The 21637-nt window shown below is 43.7% G+C and overlaps 1 protein-coding gene across 1 annotated transcript in view; it reads right to left on the reverse strand.

Annotated features, from left to right (window-relative positions):
• LOC142760841 (uncharacterized) overlaps positions 1-5125 on the reverse strand; it is a 49430-nt gene extending 44305 nt beyond the window's left edge. Inside the window, exon 1 of the mRNA XM_075864018.1 lies at positions 4802-5125. Within this exon, the coding sequence (XP_075720133.1) occupies positions 4802-5052 (251 nt within the window). The 5' untranslated portion in view covers positions 5053-5125. The remainder of the gene's footprint in view (positions 1-4801) is intronic.
• Positions 5126-21637: the final 16512 nt, after the last annotated feature.

The raw sequence follows: 21637 nt of genomic DNA on the forward strand, positions 1-21637 counted from the left end.
GGCTCTACCAAAAAATGTAATAAAAAGTGCTCAAAAAGTTGTATGTACCAAAAAATGGTACCAATAAAAACTACAGATAAGCCCAAAAATAAGCCCTCACACCACTCTATTGACGGAAAAATAAAAAAGTTATGACTCTCGGAAAGCAGGGAGGAAAAACTAAAAAGAAAAAGCAAAACATGGATCAGTTCGGAAAGGGTTAATTACTTGCTAATAGAAAAATATTTATGACCACATGTGTGGTATAGCCGTACTCGGGAGAAATTGCTTTACAAATGTTGGGGTGCTTTGTCCTCCTTTATCCTTTGTGAAATTGAAAAAAATGCAACATTTTACTGGAAATAATGTTGATATTAATTTTCATGGCCTAATTCTAATAAATTCTGCAAAAGACGTGTGGGGTCTAAATGCTCACTATATCCCTAGATAGATTCCTTAAGTGGTGTAGTTTCCCAAATGGGGTTTCCACTGTTTTGGTCCCTCGGGGGGTTTTGCAAATTTGACATGACACCCAAAAACTATTCCAGCTAAATTTGAGCTCCAAAAGCCAAATAGCTCTCCTTCCCTTCTAAGCCCCGGTGTGGGTCCAAACAGCACTTTATTACCACATATGGCATATTTCCGTAATCGGGAGAAATTGTTTTACAAATGCTGGGGTGCTTTTTCTCCCTTATTCCTTGTAAAAATTTAAAATGTCTACGTTTTTACAGAAAAAAAAGTAGATTTTTACCTTTACAGACTAATTCCAATGAATTCAGCAAAACAACTGTGGGGTAAAAATGCTAACTTTACCCCTAGAAAAATTCCTTGATGGGTGTAGTTTCCAAAATGGGGGTCACTTTTGTGGGGTTTCCACTGTTTTCATCCCTCCAGTGCATTGTTAACGTGACACGGCACTGAAAACTATTCCAGCAAAATCAGAAATCCAAAATCCAAATGGTGCTCCTTCTCTTCTGAGCCCTGCTGTGGGTCCAAACAGCATTTTATTACCACATATGGGGTATTGCTATAATCGGGATAAATTGCTTTACATATGTTTGGGTGTTTTTTTTAATAAATATTGAGTTGCATTTCTCGGGTAAATCCTTCTGTGGTACGGAAAAAAATGTATTACAAATGAATTTTGGCAAAAAAAATAAATAAATTTGTAAATTTCACCACTACTTTGCTTTAATTCCTGTGAAACGCCTATAGGGTTAAAACACTTTCTGAATGCTGTTTTGAATACTTTGAGGGGTGTCGTTTTCAAAATGGGGTGATATATGGGGACTTTCTAATGTATAAGGCCATCAAAGCCACTTCAGAACTGAACTGGTCCCTGAAAAAATAGGCTTTTGAAATTTTCTTGAAAATATGAGAAATTGCTGCTAAAGTTCTAAGCCTTGTAACGTCCTAGAAAAATAAAAGAATGTTCAAAAAATGATGCAAATATAAAGTAGACATATGGAAAATATAAACTAGTAAGTATTTTGTGTGGTATTACTATCTGTTTTACAAGTACATACATTTAAATTTAGAAAAATGCAAATTTTTGCTAATTTTCTCTAAATCTTTGTGTTTTTTACAAATAAATATTGAATTTATCGACCAAATTTTTTCACTAACATAAAGTACAATATGTCATGAGAAAACAATCTCAGAATCGCTTGGATAGGTGAAAGCATTCCTGAGTTATTACCACATTAAGTGTCAGACTTGAAAAATCGGCTTCGTCCTGAAGGCTAAAACATGCTCAGTCCTGAAAGGGTTAAAGATGCACCACATTTATCATCTAGCATGAGCCCAACAAGTGTAACATAGGGAGAGTGGGAGATTGAAAGCCCCCTTGGATTTTCAAGTTTTTAAGCGGCATTATTCTTCAATGACCTCCCCATTGTTACTGCCCTTTTCTTTATGATTTAACTTGTGACATAATATATAGTAGATTTCTATGTGCAATCTTGAATAAACATATTTTTATTGTACTTGTTAAGTTCTCAATAATCATATAGCCTTTAAAATCTTGTTTGCTTTGTAAACTTGCCCTTCATTTTCCATTGTATGAGCCTTTTCTATACAAAGTAACATGGTTGTAGTTTCTGTAGTAGTGATTACAGTGCATAATATTAATCCAAACAAATCGGTGTTTACCAAGTTATAAGAAGGCAGGAGGTACAATGAAGTTACCATGTATTAAATTAGTTACTTTGGTGTTTGTTTGCCATGTTGAAATCATAGGTCCCTGTTCACAAAGATATATATATATATATATATATATATATATATATATATATATATATACACCTGGAATCAGTGTTTAATGCTCTATTCACTTCTACAAAGAGGCAAGTAACGGCAACACCAAAAGCACTGGTCTGTGACCGCTATTCAGCTGGGTATTTAGTAACTTGAGCCGTATATTATGTGTATTACATAGCTATAACTAATGGCAGGTTTTAATGTCATTATAAAGCAAATAAGCTTATATCAGCAAGACATAATTGGACAATGTCAAAACACATTTAGACTTTGTTTTCCATACTGATCTTTACCTGATGTGATCTGCTGGAGGGAAATGTTAGGGCTCGTTGACCATGAAAGGCAGACTAATGGGGGTTTTACACTGGCCGATTGTCAGTCAGATAAGCTTCTTGGCGATAATTGCCCTGTATAAACAGGGCAGCGATCAGTAGATGAACGAAAAAATGCTCGATCATCTGCTGGTCGTATAGTTTTAAAAAAAGTTAAATATTATCATTGTCGGCAGCATATTTCCCTGTGTAAACAGGGAGACGCGCTGCCGACATGATAATAACGTATGGGAACGAGCGATCGGAGTAACGACCGCTCGTCCCCATCCTTAGCTCCGTGTGACAGGAGCAAACGAGCACCGATCAACGTTGTCTCGTTGATTGGCGTTCGCTGCACCGGCCGATTATTGGCCGGTGTAATAGGGCTTTAACGTTTTACTACATGTTTTAGGGTATGTCCACACGTAGCATAAACACTCTAGATTTTCCACAACGGATTTCATTGCAGAAAATCCTCATCGTAATACAGTAGCAGAATAGTGGATGAGATTTGAATAAATCTCATCCACACGCTGCGTACAAAATACGTTGAAAAACCGTCCATAAATTGACATGCGGTGCGTTTTTGTTAATCCGCAGCATGTCAATTTATGCTTGGGAATCGCTCCTTTTCTGTTGCGGGTTTTCCCAATTGAATTTAATGGGGAGGTAAAACCCACAACAAATAGCAGATGTTGCGATTTTTGAGCCAGAAAAGCTGTGATTCTGCTGCAAAAATCGCAACTCAGAAAAATAAAAAATACTAACTCAGATCTCTATGCTTTTGCGTCCAGCCTGGTCTCCAGGGATGATGTTTTATCTCATGTGACTGCTGCAGCCAATTACAGGATGCAATGGACACATGGGATGAAACGTCACCCCAGGAGGCCAGGCTGGACGCAAAAGCATAGAGATCTGAGTTAGTATTTTTTATTTTTCTGAGTTGCGATTTTTACAGGGTTTCAGGGTACTTGTCAATATGTCCCTTACTATATTTGATTAGCTTTTTGTAGAAGTTATGCACTTTATACATCATTTACCACACACATATGCAACTGTATGTCTATATAGTTGCATAGGTGTACATTGGTTATCATGAAAAAAAAAAAGCATAGTTGACTGCACTTTTTAATACAGTTAAGGCAACGGTATCCCAATGTTTACTGGCCAAAGGTATGCAATGAAGATACTCTTTCGACATAAGTATGGAAACAAATCAAATACCCCAATTACATAGCATTAAAAATACTGCAGTGAAGTTGAGAAACAGAAGATTCCTGTATTCTGATCTCTAGTATCTAAAAAATGTGTCTACATTGGTATTTGGCATTTTCAGATAATAGAGGTCATGTTTAAGAGGTGCTGGCTATTTGCCAATTTCTAAAGAGTGAAAATGGCAGGAGCATGTTTTGTGTGCCTTATAAAGGCCCCATGCACACGGCCGTGCCCGTAATCACCGGCCACGACTGCGGGCATGGCCGGCTGCGGATAGCTGCCCACATTTTCGGTCCGTGGTCCCATACAAAGTATAGGAGCATGGCCCGTAAAAAGCAAAAGATAGAACATATCCTATCTTTTGCGGTACACTTCTACAGCCTGGACACTTTCCCGTAAATAAATGGGAAGGTGTCCGTGGACAATAGAAGTGAATGGCTCCGTAATTGCAGACCGTAATTGTGGTCCACAACTACAGACAATTTTAACGGTCTTGTGCATGGGGCCTAAATGTGGAATGTGTCGCATGTGCCCTATAAATCTTCCAAACATGGTGACACATACATGTTTAATTCCATCAGTTTTTTTTCTGACAAATTTTTGATAAAATTAGCCGAGCCCCTTGAGCAAAAAAGTGTCTCTAAAGCTAGAAATGCTATGAAATTATTGGTTATTTTAGTTTAATAAATATGTTGCACCAGGGTCGGACACAGACAGCTGAGGGTCCCTGTGCAAGATTAGTATATGGGCCCCTTGATCTCCAAAATTGCATTATAGATCACCCACTTATGTCTCTCTATCAATCCATCAGTAATTCTTAGCCATAAAATTAATAATCTCAGGCATAAACACGCACTCTAACAGACAGAAGACGGCTGCTTTAAGGAGACAGTGGGCCCTCTTATCTACTGGGCCCCAGTCCAGCTGCACAGGTCGCACTAATGGTATGTCCGTCCCAGTGTTGCATGTATCTGCGCCACTTCAATATGTTTTATACATTATGTATTGAGACTATATACATATTTTAATGAACTTACTGGCAGTTTACAGATATCCCAAAGTTGAGTAAAGTATTCACTTGATCTGCATCCCCTTTCCAGGCAGCCTCGAACAGTAAGGTCTTTTTGTTTTCCAGAGAATGAGTCACTGATGAACTTAAGTGTGGACATCTTTCCAGCTGCCATTGCTTCAGTCCCCCTGTTCTTCTGACTTGTCTCTCAGATTTGGAAAGTGAGATGGAGTCACGAAGATCGAGCAGTTTCCACACAATTTCTATTTGGTCAGACATTGCTATAATAGTTCTGCAAGTGCAGCTGAGAGGAAACAAGGTACAGTCTCTGCATTCAAGACTGCGACTACCTTCCCGTATTCCAAGGCTGTCAGATTGAGGTGAGCCTACTCCTGTTTTGCTGTTGTCATGGGCAGCACAATTTGACACTCAATGTGTAAGTGCCTGCTCAAGGTCATCAGACTTCATTGCTGTTATTCTAACATTCCTTCCTTTGTTACACAGAAACAAAAGGTAATCTTTTATGAACGGATTAGCCAAAAAGCTATTTTGGTTATACTTATATACTGTATATGCTTGAATAGCAACATTATACCTACAACAGATCTGCTTTAATCTGATTTTATATTCTTTTACTAGTTACTTGTCATGTAATACAGGGGGTGACCTATGAGGCTGCGTAATAGATTTGCTTATTCAGCCAATACACCAGAAATTTGGTATGTATGGAACAAAATGATTTCACTGAGGCCAAAATGTTTAATGTGTGGAATTACAATTCCAGCTTGAAAATGTATTTTCCCCACAGGAGTCCAGTCCGAGCTCCCAGGTTAGGTGATCCCAGCATCCACAGCATCTTCCCCAAGCCTCCACGGCAGCATACAGTCTCAGAATGCGAGATCTCATTGTTTTCGCAAGATTTTGCGGCTCTATCTAAAAAAGCATTATCTACTGTATGATCAATTTATATTAATACAGCAGAAATGAACTGCTGTGGTAAGGCAGTACATGGTTCTCTTTCAGACAGAGCTGCGAGATCTTACGATAACCATCAAGATCTCTTTCTCTGAGACTGTACGCTGCAGTGGGGAGTTTTTGTAAGATGCTCGGGATGCCGGGTTCATGATTTGCATACTGAACACACGTCGTATGTACCAAATTTCTATAGGTTTTACTACGTTTACAAAATAAAACCAATTTGCAAAAAAAATAGCTTTGTTGTAATGATGGGGGTAGGGAAACAGACAAGTGAGCCCTAATCTACCCGACACTCAGTCCCTGCCTACTTGCAACGACCCTCCCTAGGCGACTGGGTACAACTGGGCGACGGTCCCTACACTCAATAAGTGAACGACAGACAAACAGACAAGGGAACACAGAACCTAAGGGAAACGGGGCAGTTGCCCACGGCAACACCGTGAGCAACAAGAGTAGTAAACGAGCCGAGTCAAACCAGGAGAGTACGAGGTGCCAAACGCAGAGCAGGAGAGTAGTGAACAAGCCGAGTCAAACCAGGAGAGCACGAGGTACCAAACGCAGAGCAGGAGAGTAGTCAACAAGCCAGGGTCAATATGAAGCAGGGACAAATAGTACAAGAAGCTGCAGCAGGGCCAGGAAACCAACAGAGAAGATTCACAAGCAAGGAGGAACAGGAAAGGCAGGTATAAATAGACAGAGGGCGGGAGCTAGCTCCGTCTGGCCAGGCTGCGATAGGCTCTCCCACTCCTAAGCCTGCCATCCTGAGTGGTGGAAGATGGAGTCAGTCTCACAGACCTAGAAGCAGGTGCAGACTAATTACCTATGGGCGTGGATACAGAAGCTGTGTCTGGCAGATCCTTTACATTTGTTTTGTCGCTATTTTCTTAGTCTCATAACTTTTTTATTTTTCCGTTGATGGAACTGTGTAAATGCTTGTTTTTTTGTGGGGCGAACTGTAGTTTTTATTAGTCCCATTTTGCGGTATATTTTTGACCACTTTTTATATTATTTTTTGGGTAGGTGAGGTGACCAAAAAACAGCAAATCTGGCAGTAATGACCGGGGGTAGGGAAACGGACAAGTGAGCCCTAATCTACCCGCCACTCTGTCCCTGCCTACTTGCAACGACCCGCCCTAGGCGACGGGGTACAACTGGGCGGCGGTCCCTGCACTCAGTAAGTGCACGACAAACATACAAGGGAATACAAGCAAGGGAAAGGGGCAGTTGCCCACGGCAACACCGTGAGCAACCAGAGTGGTGAACGAGCCGAGTCAAGCCAGGAGTGTGCGAGGTACCAAACGAAGAGCAGAAGAGTAGTCAGTAAGCCAGGGTCTGAATGGAGCAGGAACAAAATAGAAGGAGCTGTAGCTGGGCCAGGAAACCACACGAAAAAGAATAACAAGCAAGGAGGAACAGGAAATGCAGGTATAAATAGACAGAGGGCGGGAGCTAGCTGAGTCTGGCCAGGCTGCGATAGGCTCTCCCACTCCTAAGCCTGCCAGCCTGAGTGGTGGAAGCTGGAGTCAGTCTCAGGGATGTAGATTCAGGTGCTGACTGATTAATTAAGGGAGTTAACCCCAAAGCTGTGCCTGGCAGATCCATTACAGTACCCCCCCTTTTATGAGGGGCCACCGGACCCTTTCTAAGTGGACCTGGCTTACTGGGGAAACGCAGGTGGAACCTCCTGACCAATACCCCAGCGTGAACATCCCGGGCGGGTACCCAAGTCCTCTCCTCGGGCCCGTAACCTCTCCAATGGACCAGGTACTGGAGGGAGCCTTGGACCATCTTGCTGTCCACAATCCTGGCCACCTCGAATTCCACCCCCTCAGGGGTGAGGACGGGAACAGGAGGTCTCCTCGAGGGAGCCAAGGACGGGGAGCAGCGTTTAAGGAGGGAGGCATGAAACACGTCGTGTATACGAAAAGACGGGGGTAACTCCAGCTGGAAGGAGACAGGATTGAGGACCTCAATGACCTTATACGGCCCAATAAACCGGGGAGCAAATTTCTTGGACGGAAGCTTGAGACGCAAGTTCCTAGACGACAACCACACCAGATCCCCGACCATAAACAGGGGGTTAGCAGAACGTTTTCTATCAGCCTGAGTTTTTTGTACGCTCTGGGACGCCTCTAGGTTCTTCTGAACCTGGGCCCAGACTGTGCACAGTTCCCGATGAACGACCTCTACCTCGGGATTGTTGGAACTACCAGGTGAAACGGAGGAGAACCGTGGATTAAACCCAAAATTACAGAAAAAGGGAGAGACCCCTGACGAGTTACTGACCCGGTTATTAAGGGAAAATTCGGCGAGGGGAATGAATGAGACCCAATCATATTGACAGTCAGAGACAAAACACCTTAAGTATTGTTCTAGAGATTGATTAGTCCTCTCCGTTTGACCATTGGTTTCAGGATGGAAGGCAGAGGAGAAGGACAGATCAATCCCCAACTTCATACAGAAGGCTCTCCAAAACAATGAAACAAATTGTACCCCTCTGTCCGAAACAATATTGACAGGGACCCCATGGAGACGCAGGATTTGTTTGACAAACAAGGTAGCCAACATCTTGGCGTTGGGTAGTTTCTTGAGGGGCACAAAGTGGCACATCTTACTGAAGCGGTCTACCACCACCCACACCACCGACTTGCCTTGGGATGGAGGCAAATCGGTGATAAAATCCATGGAGATATGTGTCAAAGGTCTCTGGGGAATGGGCAACGAACGCAGTAAGCCCGCTGGTCGGGACCTGGGAGTCTTGGACCTAGAACAAACCTCACAAGCGGCGACGTAGGCCTTAACGTCTTTAGGCAACACAGGCCACCAATAATTTCTGTTAATGAGGTGTTTGGTACCCAGGATGCCTGGATGACCAGATAGTGCGGAGTCATGATTTTCCCTAAGTACCCTTAGCCGGAATTGCAGGGGAACAAACAGCTTGTTCTCAGGAAGGTTCCCGGGAGCTGAACCTTGATCAGCAGCAATTTCAGAGACTAAATCAGAATCGATCGAGGAAATGATTATACCTGGAGGCAAAATACAAGCAGGATCTTCCTCCGAAGGAGGGCTGGCCATGAAGCTACGCGACAGTGCATCAGCCTTAATATTTTTAGACCCAGTCCTATAGGTAACCAAAAAATTGAATCTGGTAAAAAATAACGCCCATCGAGCTTGTCTCGGGTTTAGCCTCCGGGCAGATTCTAGGAAAACCAGATTCTTGTGGTCGGTAAGGACCGTTACCTGGTGTCTAGCCCCCTCCAGGAAGTGGCGCCACTCTTCAAATGCCCATTTAATGGCTGAGAGTTCGCGGTTGCCAATATCATAGTTACTCTCAGTTGGCGAAAACTTCCTGGAGAAGTAGGCACAGGGGCGGAGATGGGTGAGGGACCTGGTACCCTGGGACTAGACAGCCCCCACTCCCACCTGAGATGCGTCAACTTCCACGATAAATGGCTCCATTTGGTTGGGCTGAACCAGCACCGGGGCTGAGATAAAGCACTTCTTAAGGACCTCAAAAGCCTGGACAGCCTCAGGAGGCCAGTGGAGGAGATCAGCACCTTTGCGAGTGAGGTCCGTAAGAGGCTTAGCGATGACCGAGAAGTTAGCAATAAATCTCCTGTAATAATTAGCGAACCCCAAAAAACACTGTAACGCCTTCAGGGAGGCAGGTTGGACCCATTCCGCCACAGCCTGAACCTTGGCGGGGTCCATGCGGAATTCATGAGGAGTGAGGATTTGACCCAAAAATGGTATCTCCTGTACCCCAAACACACATTTTTCGGTTTTGGCAAACAGTTTGTTTTCCCGAAGGACCTGGAGCACCTTCCTGACATGCTCAATGTGGGAGGACCAGTCCTTGGAAAACACCAGTATGTCATCAAGGTACACTACAAGAAATATCCCCAGGTAATTTCTCAAAATCTCATTTATGAAATTCTGGAAGACCGCAGGGGCATTACACAACCCAAAGGGCATGACGAGGTATTCGAAATGGCCTTCGGGCGTGTTAAACGCAGTCTTCCACTCATCCCCCTCTTTGATGCGAATAAGGTTATACGCCCCCCGTAGATCCAATTTAGAGAACCATTGGGCCCCCTGAACCTGATTAAAGAGATCAGGAATCAAAGGAAGGGGATACTGGTTCCTTACCGTGACCTTATTCAGGCTACGGTAGTCAATGCATGGCCTAAGACCACCATCCTTCTTCCCCACGAAGAAGAAGCCAGCACCTACCGGAGAAGAAGAGGGACGAATGTAACCCTTGGCCAGGGATTCCTGGATATACTCTCTCATGGCTTCACGTTCGGGACAAGAAAGATTAAATATCCTACCCTTAGGAAGCTTTGCTCCTGGTACCAATTCGATAGCGCAATCGTATTCTCTATGAGGAGGTAACACTTCGGAGGGCTCCCTAGAGAAAACATCAGCGAAGTCCTGAACAAACTCGGGTAGCGTATTCGCCTCCTCAGGGGGAGAAATAGAATTAACAGAAAAACATGACGTACAACATTCATTACCCCATTTGGTTAGCTCCCCAGTATTCCAGTCAAACGTGGGATTATGCAACTGCAACCAGGGAAGGCCTAGAACCAAATCGTACGATAATCCCTGCATCAACAGTACAGAGCATTGCTCCAAATGCATGGAGCCAACAAGGAGTTCAAAAACAGGGGTATGCTGTGTAAAATAACCATTAGCAAGAGGAGTGGAGTCGATACCCACTACCGGGACAAGTTTAGGCAAATCAATCAGAGGCATAGCAAGAGACATAGCAAATTCCACAGACATAATATTAGTAGAGGACCCTGAATCGACGAAGGCACTGCCGGTAGCAGACCTACCACCAAAAGAGACCTGAAAGGGAAGCAAGATCTTAGTACGTTTCCTATTTACTGGAAATACCTGTGCGCCCAAGTGACCTCCCCGATGATCACTTAGGCGCGGAAGTTCTCTGGCTGCATTCTTACGCTTAGGACAGTTGTTCACTTGATGCTTGTCATCCCCACAGTAGAAGCAGAGACCATTCTTCCTGCGGAATTCTCTACGTTGTTGGGGGGACACGGAGGCCCCGAGTTGCATAGGTATCTCTGAGTCTTTCCTGGAGGACCGAAGCAACGGAACTTCGGGAGGCATCATGGGGGAGTCGGAGGAGAAAACACATAAACGTTCATGTTGTCGTTCCCTGAGACGTCGGTCAAGTCGTACCGCTAAAGCCATAGCCTGGTCTAGGGAGTCAGAAGAGGGATAGCTAACTAGCAGGTCTTTCAGGGCATTCGACAGACCCAACCTAAACTGGCACCTTAAGGCAGGGTCATTCCACCGAGAAGCTACGCACCACTTCCTAAAGTCAGAGCAATACTCCTCAACAGGTGTCTTACCCTGACGTAAGGTCACCAGCTGACTCTCGGCAAAGGCAGTCCTGTCAGTCTCGTCATAAATAAGTCAGAGAGCAGAAAAGAAACAATCAACGGAGGAAAGTTCAGGGGCGTCAGGAGCCAAGGAGAATGCCCACTCTTGGGGCCCTTCCTGGAGCCGGGACATAATTATACCCACCCGCTGGCTCTCAGAACCTGAGGAATGAGGCTTTAAACGAAAGTAAAGCCTACAACTCTCCCGAAAGGAGAGAAAAGACCTCCGGTCCCCTGAGAACCGGTCGGGCAACTTGAGGTGGGGTTCAAGAGGTGCGGTGAGGGGAACTACCAAGGTAGCATCAGGCTGGTTGACCCTCTGAGCCAGGGCCTGGACCTGTAGGGAGAGACCCTGCATTTGCTGAGCCAGGGTCTCACGGGGGTCCATAGTGGTGTCAGGGACCAGGGTAGACTAGGTATGGGCTTGTTATTAAGTAATGACCGGGGGGTAGGGAAACGGACAAGTGAGCCCTAATCTACCCGCCACTCTGTCCCTGCCTACTTGCAACGACCCGCCCTAGGCGACGGGGTACAACTGGGCGGCGGTCCCTGCACTCAGTAAGTGCACGACAAACACGACAAACATACAAGGGAATACAAGCAAGGGAAAGGGGCAGTTGCCCACGGCAACACCGTGAGCAACCAGAGTGGTGAACGAGCCGAGTCAAGCCAGGAGTGTGCGAGGTACCAAACGAAGAGCAGAAGAGTAGTCAGTAAGCCAGGGTCTGAATGGAGCAGGAACAAAATAGAAGGAGCTGTAGCTGGGCCAGGAAACCACACGAAAAAGAATAACAAGCAAGGAGGAACAGGAAATGCAGGTATAAATAGACAGAGGGCGGGAGCTAGCTGAGTCTGGCCAGGCTGCGATAGGCTCTCCCACTCCTAAGCCTGCCAGCCTGAGTGGTGGAAGCTGGAGTCAGTCTCAGGGATGTAGATTCAGGTGCTGACTGATTAATTAAGGGAGTTAACCCCGAAGCTGTGCCTGGCAGATCCTTTACACTGGCATTGATATTTTTCTCCTACAGCATTCATCCTGTGGGTTAAATAATGTGATATTTTAATACTTTGGACTTTTACAGACGTGGCGATATCAATGAAGTTGATTTTTATATTGTTTTTTAAAAAAAAATGTTATTAAACCTTGTGAATGTTAGATTGCTTTTGCAATACACTGCAATACTTAGGTATTGCAGAGTGTTGCCTTTTTTTGTGCTCTACAAATAAGCTTTTCCACCGGTAAGGCAGAGGCGTAGCTAGGTTCTCCAGCACCCGGGGCAAAGATTCCGTTTGGCGCCCCCCCCATCCTCTTTCCCAACATCTCCTTCCCCCTCGCCGTGTTTGTTTTCTCTACCAATCAATGATGTGTCATTTCTTTTACACATTTCTTTTTATGTAACTCGAGCATAAAAACATTTGTACATTTTACAAGCAATATAGTTCTATACACAGCACCAGATCCAAGCTCAGTGCATAAATACAACACCAGCACAAATACAGCTCAATTTAGTGCAACCCCTGCCGTATAGGTATGTACGGCGTAAAACTACAGCTCCCAGCATGGCCCGAACAATGGTAAGGATATTCTGGGAGATGCTGTTTCACAAAAAATAAATCATATCATAATCATACCACCCATGATCTCGCTGCAGATCATACTGTGACTACACTGCTGATTAGAGGCAGAATAAACATTTACATCAAGTGACTCACCGGTCACGTCTCAGATTCTAGTTCTTTTTCTCCACCCGATCTAGACCTCTATGATGACTTCTCCCAGTCACAGGCCATTTCTGCAGTTTGCCGCTCAGATGTCTTCAGCTTCTCACTTTTCCAACATTTCTACACCTATAAATAAAGATAAAGTTCTCATTATACCACACACTACGCCCCTAAATATAATAGCGCCATACACTGAACCTCTAATTAGAGTAGCACCATACATCATGTCCCACACACACACACACACACACACACACACACACACACACACACACACTGGGCCCCCTGTAGATAGTGCCTGCCATAGAGCTCCCTGTAGATAGTGCCCCCATATAGTCCACCCCTGTATATAGTGTCCCACAATTAGCTCCCCCTATAGTGCTCCACAGATAGCCCACCCCTGTATATAGCCCCCTGTAGATATAGCCCACCCCTGTATATAGTGCTCCACATATAGTCCACCCCTGTATATAGCCCCCTGTAGATATAGCCCACCCCTGTATATAGTGCTCCATAGATCGCCCACCCCTGTATCTAGCCCCCCTGTAGATATAGCCCACACCTGTAAATAGCCCCCTGTAGATATAGCCCACCCTTGTATATAGTGTCCCACAAATAGCTCCCCCTATAGTTCTCCACAGATAGCCCACTCTGTATATAGCCCCCTGTAGATATAGCCCACCCTGTATATAGTGCTCCAAATATACTTCACCCCTGTATATAGCCCCCTGTAGATATAGCCCACCCCTGTATATAGTGCTCCATAGATCGCCCACCCCTGTATATAGCCCCCTGTAGATATAGCCCACCCCTGTATATAGCCCCCCTGTAGATATAGCCCACCCCTGTATAAAGTGTCCCACAAATAGCTCCCCCTATAGTGCTCCATAGATAGCCCACCCCTGTATATAGCCCCCCTGTAGATATAGCCCACCCCTGTATATAGTGCTCCACATATAGTCCACCCCTGTATATAGTGCTCCACAGATAGCCCACCCCTGTATATAACCCCCCCTGTAGATATAGCCCCCCCTGTAGATACAAAAAATAAATATTCAAACTCACCTTAATCCCGTTCCCACGCCGGCCGGCAGCAATGGAGACCTGCTGTCATCTGCGCAGGTCTCCTGGGGATTGAATGAAGCGTCTATGAAAGGCACTGATTGGCTGGGCAGAATGACTTTCCCTGTCAGTCAGTGCCTTTCAGTGACGGAAAATGTACACAGGTACAATTATAGTGTAGGAGGAGGTGGCGCTGGTGCCCCCCTCTAAGTTGTGCCCGGGGCACATGCCCCGCCTGCCCCCCCCCTATCTACACCCCTGGGTAAGGCATAATATTAAGACACAGAAGGCAGACCTAGAGACCTTCACTAGGCCTCCGGCTGCCATGACGACCATTTTTGTTGCAGGACGATCGGGGGGACAGAGGGCGCTAAGATGCTGTGGTCGCTATTGACCGGGGAATCTGATTGATCACAGATGTGTAACCTAAGTCATTTCCGATTCCGTCGCAGGCGGTTGTCAGCTATATAAAACAGCTGGCACCCGCTGCACATGGTTCAGGCTCACCTCAAGTGAGCCTGTTCCATATTATGACCGTGCATATGTATGGTGGATGTCAGTAAAGGGTAAATGAACGCAATAATAAGACAGTATACATTTAGGTCCCATTCTCCCTTTAGTGGCTTCTGCAGGCAGCCAGCATGTTACTTAAAGGCCTCCTGGTCTGCCCTCTGCGTCCTACTAATAAGCCTTGCCAGAGAAAAGGCCTAATAGTAGAGCACAGAAAAAGGAAATACACTGCAATACATACAGTGAAGGAAATAAGTATTTGATCCCTTGCTGATTTTGTAAGTTTGCCCACTGTCAAAGATATGAACAGTCTAGAATTTTTATTCTAGGTTAATTTTACCAGTGAGAGATAGATTATATATATATATATATATATATATATATATATATATATATATATATAAAAAAAAGAAAAAGAAAATCACATTGTCAAAATTATATATATTTATTTGCACAGAGAAATAAGTATTTGATCCTTTTGGCAAACAAGACTTAATACTTGGTGGCAAAACCCTTGTTGGCAAGCACAGCAGTCAGACGTTTTTTGTAGTTGATGATGAGGTTTGCACACATGTTAGATGGAATTTTGGCCCACTCCTCTTTGCAGATCATCTGTAAATCATTAAGATTTCGAGGCTGTCGCTTGGCAACTCGAATCTTCAGCTCCCTCCATACGTTTTCGATGGGATTAAGGTCTGGAGACTGGCTAAGCCACTCCATGACCTTAATGTGCTTCTTTTTGAGCCACTCCTTTGTTGCCTTGGCTGTATGTTTCGGGTCATTGTCGTGCTGGAAGACCCAGCCACGAGCCATTTTTAATGTCCTGGTGGAGGGAAGGAGGTTGTCACTGAGGATTTGACGGTACATGGCTCCATCCATTCTCCCATTGATGCGGTGAAGTAGTCCTGTGCCCTTAGCAGAGAAACACCCCCAAAACATAATGTTTCCACCTCCATGCTTGACAGTGGGGACAGTGTTCTTTGGGTCATAGGCAGCATTTCTCTTCCTCCAAACACGGCGAGTTGAGTTAATGCCAAAGAGCTCAATTTTAGTCTCATCTGACCACAGCACCTTCTCCCAATCACTCTCAGAATCATCCAGATGTTCATTTGCAAACTTCAGACGGGCCTGTACATGTGCCTTCTTGAGCAGGGGGACCTTGCGGGCACTACAGGATTGTAATCCATTACGGCGTAATGTGTTACCAATGGTTTTCTTGGTGACTGTGGTCCCAGCTGCCTTGAGATCATTAACAAGTTCCCCCCGTGTAGTTTTTGGCTGAGCTCTCACCTTCCTCAGGATCAGAGATACCCCACGATGGTGAGATTTTCCATGGAGCCCCAGATCGATGTCGATTGACAGTCATTTTGTATGTCTTCCATTTTCTTACTATTGCACCAACAGTTGTCTCCTTCTCACCCAGCGTCTTACTTATGGTTTTGTAGCCCATTCCAGCCTTGTGCAGGTCTATGATCTTGTCCCTGACATCCTTAGAAAGCTCTTTGGTCTTGCCCATGTTGTAGAGGTTAGAGTCAGACTGATTAATTGAGTCTGTGGACAGGAGTCTTTTATACAGGTGACCATTTAAGACTGTCTTTAATGTAGGCACCAAGTTGATTTGGAGCGTGTAACTGGTCTGGAGGAGGCTGAACTCTTAATGGTTTGTAGAGGATCAAATACGTATTTCTCTGTTCACAATGCAAATAAATATATATAATTTTGACTATGTGATTTTCTGTTTGTTTTTTTTATATAATCTATCTCTCACTGGTAAAATTAACCTAGCCTAAAAATTCTAGACTGTTCATTTCTTTGACAGTGGGCAAACTTACAAAATCAGCAAGGGATCAAATACTTATTTCCTTCACTGTAAGTATTTCAGTGTATCGCATAAGCAATCTAAAAATCACATTGAAAAGTCCCTTTTCCCATTTTCACATAAAAACAAAATGTCTATTCAGGTGGATTTGGAGAAATAAACCACCAACCCCTATAAAGATATTAAGAAACAAATAAGAACAGAATATCAAACCTAAAAATGAAGCTTAAATATATGTTTTCTAATATGCCAGTAGTACACATATCCAATATTTTATGTTGGCCATAATATTGTTCCCATTTTGTTACTACAGTATGTGTGTTACCATGTACTGAATTGGTAGTCTTTAAAGCGGATCTGTCATCATACTATGCATGGAGGAAGAAACACAGACTTCTGGGTAAGTATAAGATTTTTTTTTTTCTGAGTTGCGTTTTTTTGTGGCGGAATCACTGTGAACCCGCCACAAAAAATGCAACAAATGCTATTTGTTGTAGGTTTTACCTACTCATTGAATTCAATGGGGAAAACCCGCAACAAATAAGCAGCGTTTGCGCAAATACATTTGACATGCTACGGAATCAAATTCTGCACTGACGGTCAATTTCTGAGCGTTTTTCCGCTCAGTATTTACGCAGCGTGTGGATGAGATTTGTTTATCTCATCTACTTTGCTGCTACTATATTTCCTGTGGATTCCCATGTCCTTCTTATTTTGACTGCATTGAATAATTAATATATACATTTATAATAACTATTTAGAATAATATACAATTCATATAATTGAATAGGAATCACATTATACGACCTCCTTCGTATCACCTTCATTGTTGTCTAAGGCTAAATATACAGTCATTTTCATTGACATTGACTTCACCTTAGCATGTGTCATTTTGTAATTAAGGTATTAAGAGTTTTTGCCTTCAAAATCCTAAAGGGCATGTGTCGCTAGAAATTATTTTTTTTTTAGTTAAATAGTTAGTGTATACATGATTACACATTGTTCTAATTTTTTCACAAGTCAGGAAATATTATAAATTAGATTCTAATTTATAACATTTCCATGTGCTGGTCACTAGAGGGAGCAATTCCAAAAATTGCAGCATTGGCATGTGGTAAAGCAACCTCATTGCTTTATGCTGCAAAATTGGAGAAGACACACTCGCTCTAGTGTGCTCAAACAATCCCCCTCCTTTATCCTGGCTAGTGCCATAACGGTAAACAACAGATAAACTTGCCCACTGTGTATGTCAGTCTAAAGGATTTTATGCATGTTTCTAAAACAAAAAGTTTCGTAGAAATCATGTAGAGAACACAGGGGTTAATAATCTCTTCTGACTTTTTCCATTTTCATCAGACAGCTGGCTGAGAGGGTGGGCTTAGCCAAGAGGCAGGATTTACCACTTTTTGACTCCTAGTGCGGACAGAGCAAAGGAAGGCTCTGCTGCAGCCAGTTGCCTCACAGCCAGAAAGCATTGTAAAGAAGAAGAAGAGGGAGAAATTACTGATCTCCTGGGACACGTACAGTACTGTGAAAAAGTTTTAGGCAGTTGGGGAAAAATGCTGCAATGTAAGAATGCTTTCAAAAATTAACAAAATACAAACAGAAGGAACAGAAGAGAAATCCAAATCAAATTAATATTTTGTATAACCACCCTTTGCCTTCAAAACAGCATCAATTCTTCTAGGTACACTTGCAAACTGTTTTTTAAAGAACTCGGTAGGGAGAACTAACCCCAGATCTTCCGTGGATGTAGGCTTCCTCAATTCATTCTGTCTCGTCATGTAATCCTAGACAGACTCGGTGAACTCGAGATCAGGGCTTTGTGGGGGCCATATCATCACTTCCAGGGCTCTGTGTTTTTCTTTGCACTGAACATAGTTCTTAATGACATTGGCTGTATGCTTGGGGTCATTGTCCTGTTGCAGAATTAATTTGGAGCCAATCAGACGCCTCCCTCAATGTGTTGCATGATGGATAAGTACCTGCCAGTATTTCTCAGCATTGCGGACACCATTAATCCTGATAAAATCCCCAAGTCCATTTGCTGAAATGCAGCCCCAAACTTGGAATCTCCACCATGCTTCACTGTTGCCTCCAGACACTCATTATTGTACCGTTCTCCAGCCCTTCGGTGAACAAACTGCCTTCTGTTACAGCCAAATATTTCAAATTTTGACTCATCAATCCAGAGCACCTGGTGCCATTTTTATGCACCCCAGTTCCTATGTTTTTGTGCATAGTTGAGTCAATTTCCCTCGTTTCCACATTGTAGGTATGGCTTTTTGGCCACAATTCTTCCATTAAAACCACTTCTGGCCAGACTTCGCCTAACAGTAGAAACCAGTGGGTCCCACTGGTTTCTGACAGTCCTGAGCTGATGGTACTGCTGAACATCTTCTGATTTTAAAGAGAAGTAAGCATGATGTGTCTTTGATCTGCTGCACTTTTTCTTGGTCAACCACTGCGTCTATGGTTCTCAACGTTGCTCATTTCTTTGTGTTTCTTCAAAAGAGCTTGAACAGCACATCTTTAAACCCCAGTCTGCTTTGAAAACTTTGCCTGGGAGAGACCTTGCTGATGCAAAATAACTACTTTGTGTCTTGTTGCTGTTCTCAGTCTTGCCATGATGGACTTGTGACATGAAACTGTCCTCCACAACCTTACCTCTGTAGCAGAGTTTGGCTGTTCCTCACCCAGTTTTAAGACTCCTATACAGCTGTTTTTATCACAGTTAATAACTGTGTTTTAATGTACATATGAAAATGATGATCATTATCACCTGTCTGGTATAACTGTTTAATCATACACCTGATGATAATCCTACAAAATCCATAACTTAGTGCAAGTGTACTTAGATGAATTGATACTGTTTTGAAGGCAAAGGGTGGTCACACAAAATATTGATTTGATTTAGATTTCTCTTCTGTTCATTCACTTTGTATTTTGTTAATGGATAAAAAAAACTATTAACGCTTATATTTTCGAAACCATTCTTACTTCCCAGCATTTTTCCACAACTGCCTAAATTTTTTGAATGGTATTGTATGTGAAAATTCTTTATGGATTTCTCATTTATACTCGCAATATGAAACAGAGTAAGATCATATGTTTAGTGTTCCTTTCAAAGGACACGATCATCAGAAAGTATCTCATCACTTTTAAAAATGCATATTTACTCTTTCCACGGCTGCTGAGTTTGCTGGCTTCCTGGTGTGATGCTTGTGCTGTTCTCAGAATTCTGAGCTAATCAGCTGTCTCCTTACATCTACTTCCTATAGTCTGTCACAGCATGCGGTCTCACAGACACAAAGAGAGAGAGAGAGAGAGAAACTGCAGCTGCATCTCCCTCCTAATGTTCTTTTATTTTCTGTTATTTTTTCTGAGGGTTGAAAATTAAGGCTGGATTCACACATTGCGTTTTTGTTGCATATTTCATTGTAGATTTTGTTTCCGTTTTTTTAGCCAAAGCCAAAAGTGTTTTCAAAAGGAATGGAAAATATTAAGGCAGAACTTATAGTTCTCCTTTTGCCTGGATTCACTACTGGTTTTAGCTCAAAAATCTGCATCAAAATCTGCAAAAAAATATGCAATGTGTGAATCCAGACTGATAGAGATCATGCAGGCAAAGAAAATAAATCTACAGGTTCCTTGAAGGTAAGGAAGATACCACCACTAATAAGCTATAGTACGAAGTTTCATGTATTTACATGTACTACTAATTTAGGCACAATAAACTAAAAAAGTTACGCTTCAACATAAACTGACAGATTTAAATGTAGAGATGCATGACAATTATGATTTATGATCAGTGTGGGTCTGGGTGCCAAGACCCCACTGTTGCTGAAATGAATCACATAAACAACACAAAAGTTTGAACAGCACATTCCAACAAAATGAAACAAAGCGTGTATGCAGGTGCAAGAACGCATGTGACTGCAAATATACAGCACACAAGAAAATGGGGACAGCACACTGCGAACACTGATGTCACCTAAGCCACTAAATATAAATAAATATGCATTACTGCTAAATCTACTTACAATAGGGAGGTTCTTAGTGCACATTTTGATCAAATTGTGTTTGCCCACCTGACTAAAGCCGTGTGCATGAGGCCTTAGCCTACATATATCTGGAGATGGTAGGAACCAGCATTAAACTAATTAAAATTACGCAGGGCAGAATGGTAGGAGTGAAAGATCAGTGGGTGATTTGAAATACAGTAGTTTAATGCTGGTTCCTACCATGCCCAGATATATGTAGGCAGGGCCGCCATCAGGAATTTCAGGGCCCCCTACAGCTAAATTTTCTGGGCCCCCCTACCGTGGCACCGCCTGTTAACGGTACTCCGTCCAGCACTATATCATCGTACCCAGGGCCGCAATCAGGGGGGGGGGGTATTAGGGGTACTGATGTGAGAGGCCGGGCCAAACCTAATTGAAAGGGGGGCCCGGCAAACTGCCGCGACTTGCCTTTGGTAGAAAAAAAACAGGCCTCTGCAATGGGGCCCGTTTTTTTCACCAAAAGAATGTCGTGAACTGTGGGCCCCCCTTTCAATTAGGTTTGGCCGGGCCTCTCACATCAGTACCCATAATACCCCCCCCTGATGGCGGCCCTGGGTAGCATGGGGGTAGTCTTGGGGGCCGTCAAACACAGCCGCCCGTGCGACCGATCGCACGCACCCGCAAACTCCCGCGCATGCGCACCCGTGACCGCCTGGAACCGCGCACCGAATTTTGAGGCAGATTTTGACCTGCCCACACTATCTTGCCGCGTTTTTTGCCCGCGGCGATTGAGGACAGCAGACAAAAAACGCAGGGAAAAATGCATTTTCTGCCTCCCATTGATTTCGATGGGAGGTCAGAGGCAGAACCGCGGCAAGAAAGGACGTGCTGCTTTTTCTTTTTTCCGCGACTGGCTCCCATTGATTTCAGATTAAATCAATGGGAGGCGGTTTTGGAAGTTGTTTGGTGCTGATTCTGATGCAGTGTCCGAGTCAATATCATGGCCCAAAAACTCTGTGAACTGGGCCTTATTGTTAGGGCTTATTCAGACGAACGTGTAATACATCCGTGCAACGTGAGTGATTTTCACACGCCTCGCACGGACCTATGTTACTCTATGGGGCCGTGCACACTGTCCGTGAGTTTCACACAGTGTGTGTCCGCTGCGTAAAACTCACGACATGTCCGATATTTGTGCATTGTTCGAGCATCACGCACCCATTGAAGTCAATGGGTGCGTGAAAATCACGCCCAGCACTTCCGCAGCAGTATAAACTATGAATGAAAACAGAAAAGCACCACGTGCTACAAACATACAAACAGAGTGTCATAATGGTGGCGGCTGCGCGAAAATCACTCAGCCG

This window comes from Rhinoderma darwinii, chromosome 4 (genome assembly GCF_050947455.1).
Source record: "Rhinoderma darwinii isolate aRhiDar2 chromosome 4, aRhiDar2.hap1, whole genome shotgun sequence".
NCBI classification, from domain to species: domain Eukaryota; kingdom Metazoa; phylum Chordata; class Amphibia; order Anura; family Rhinodermatidae; genus Rhinoderma; species Rhinoderma darwinii.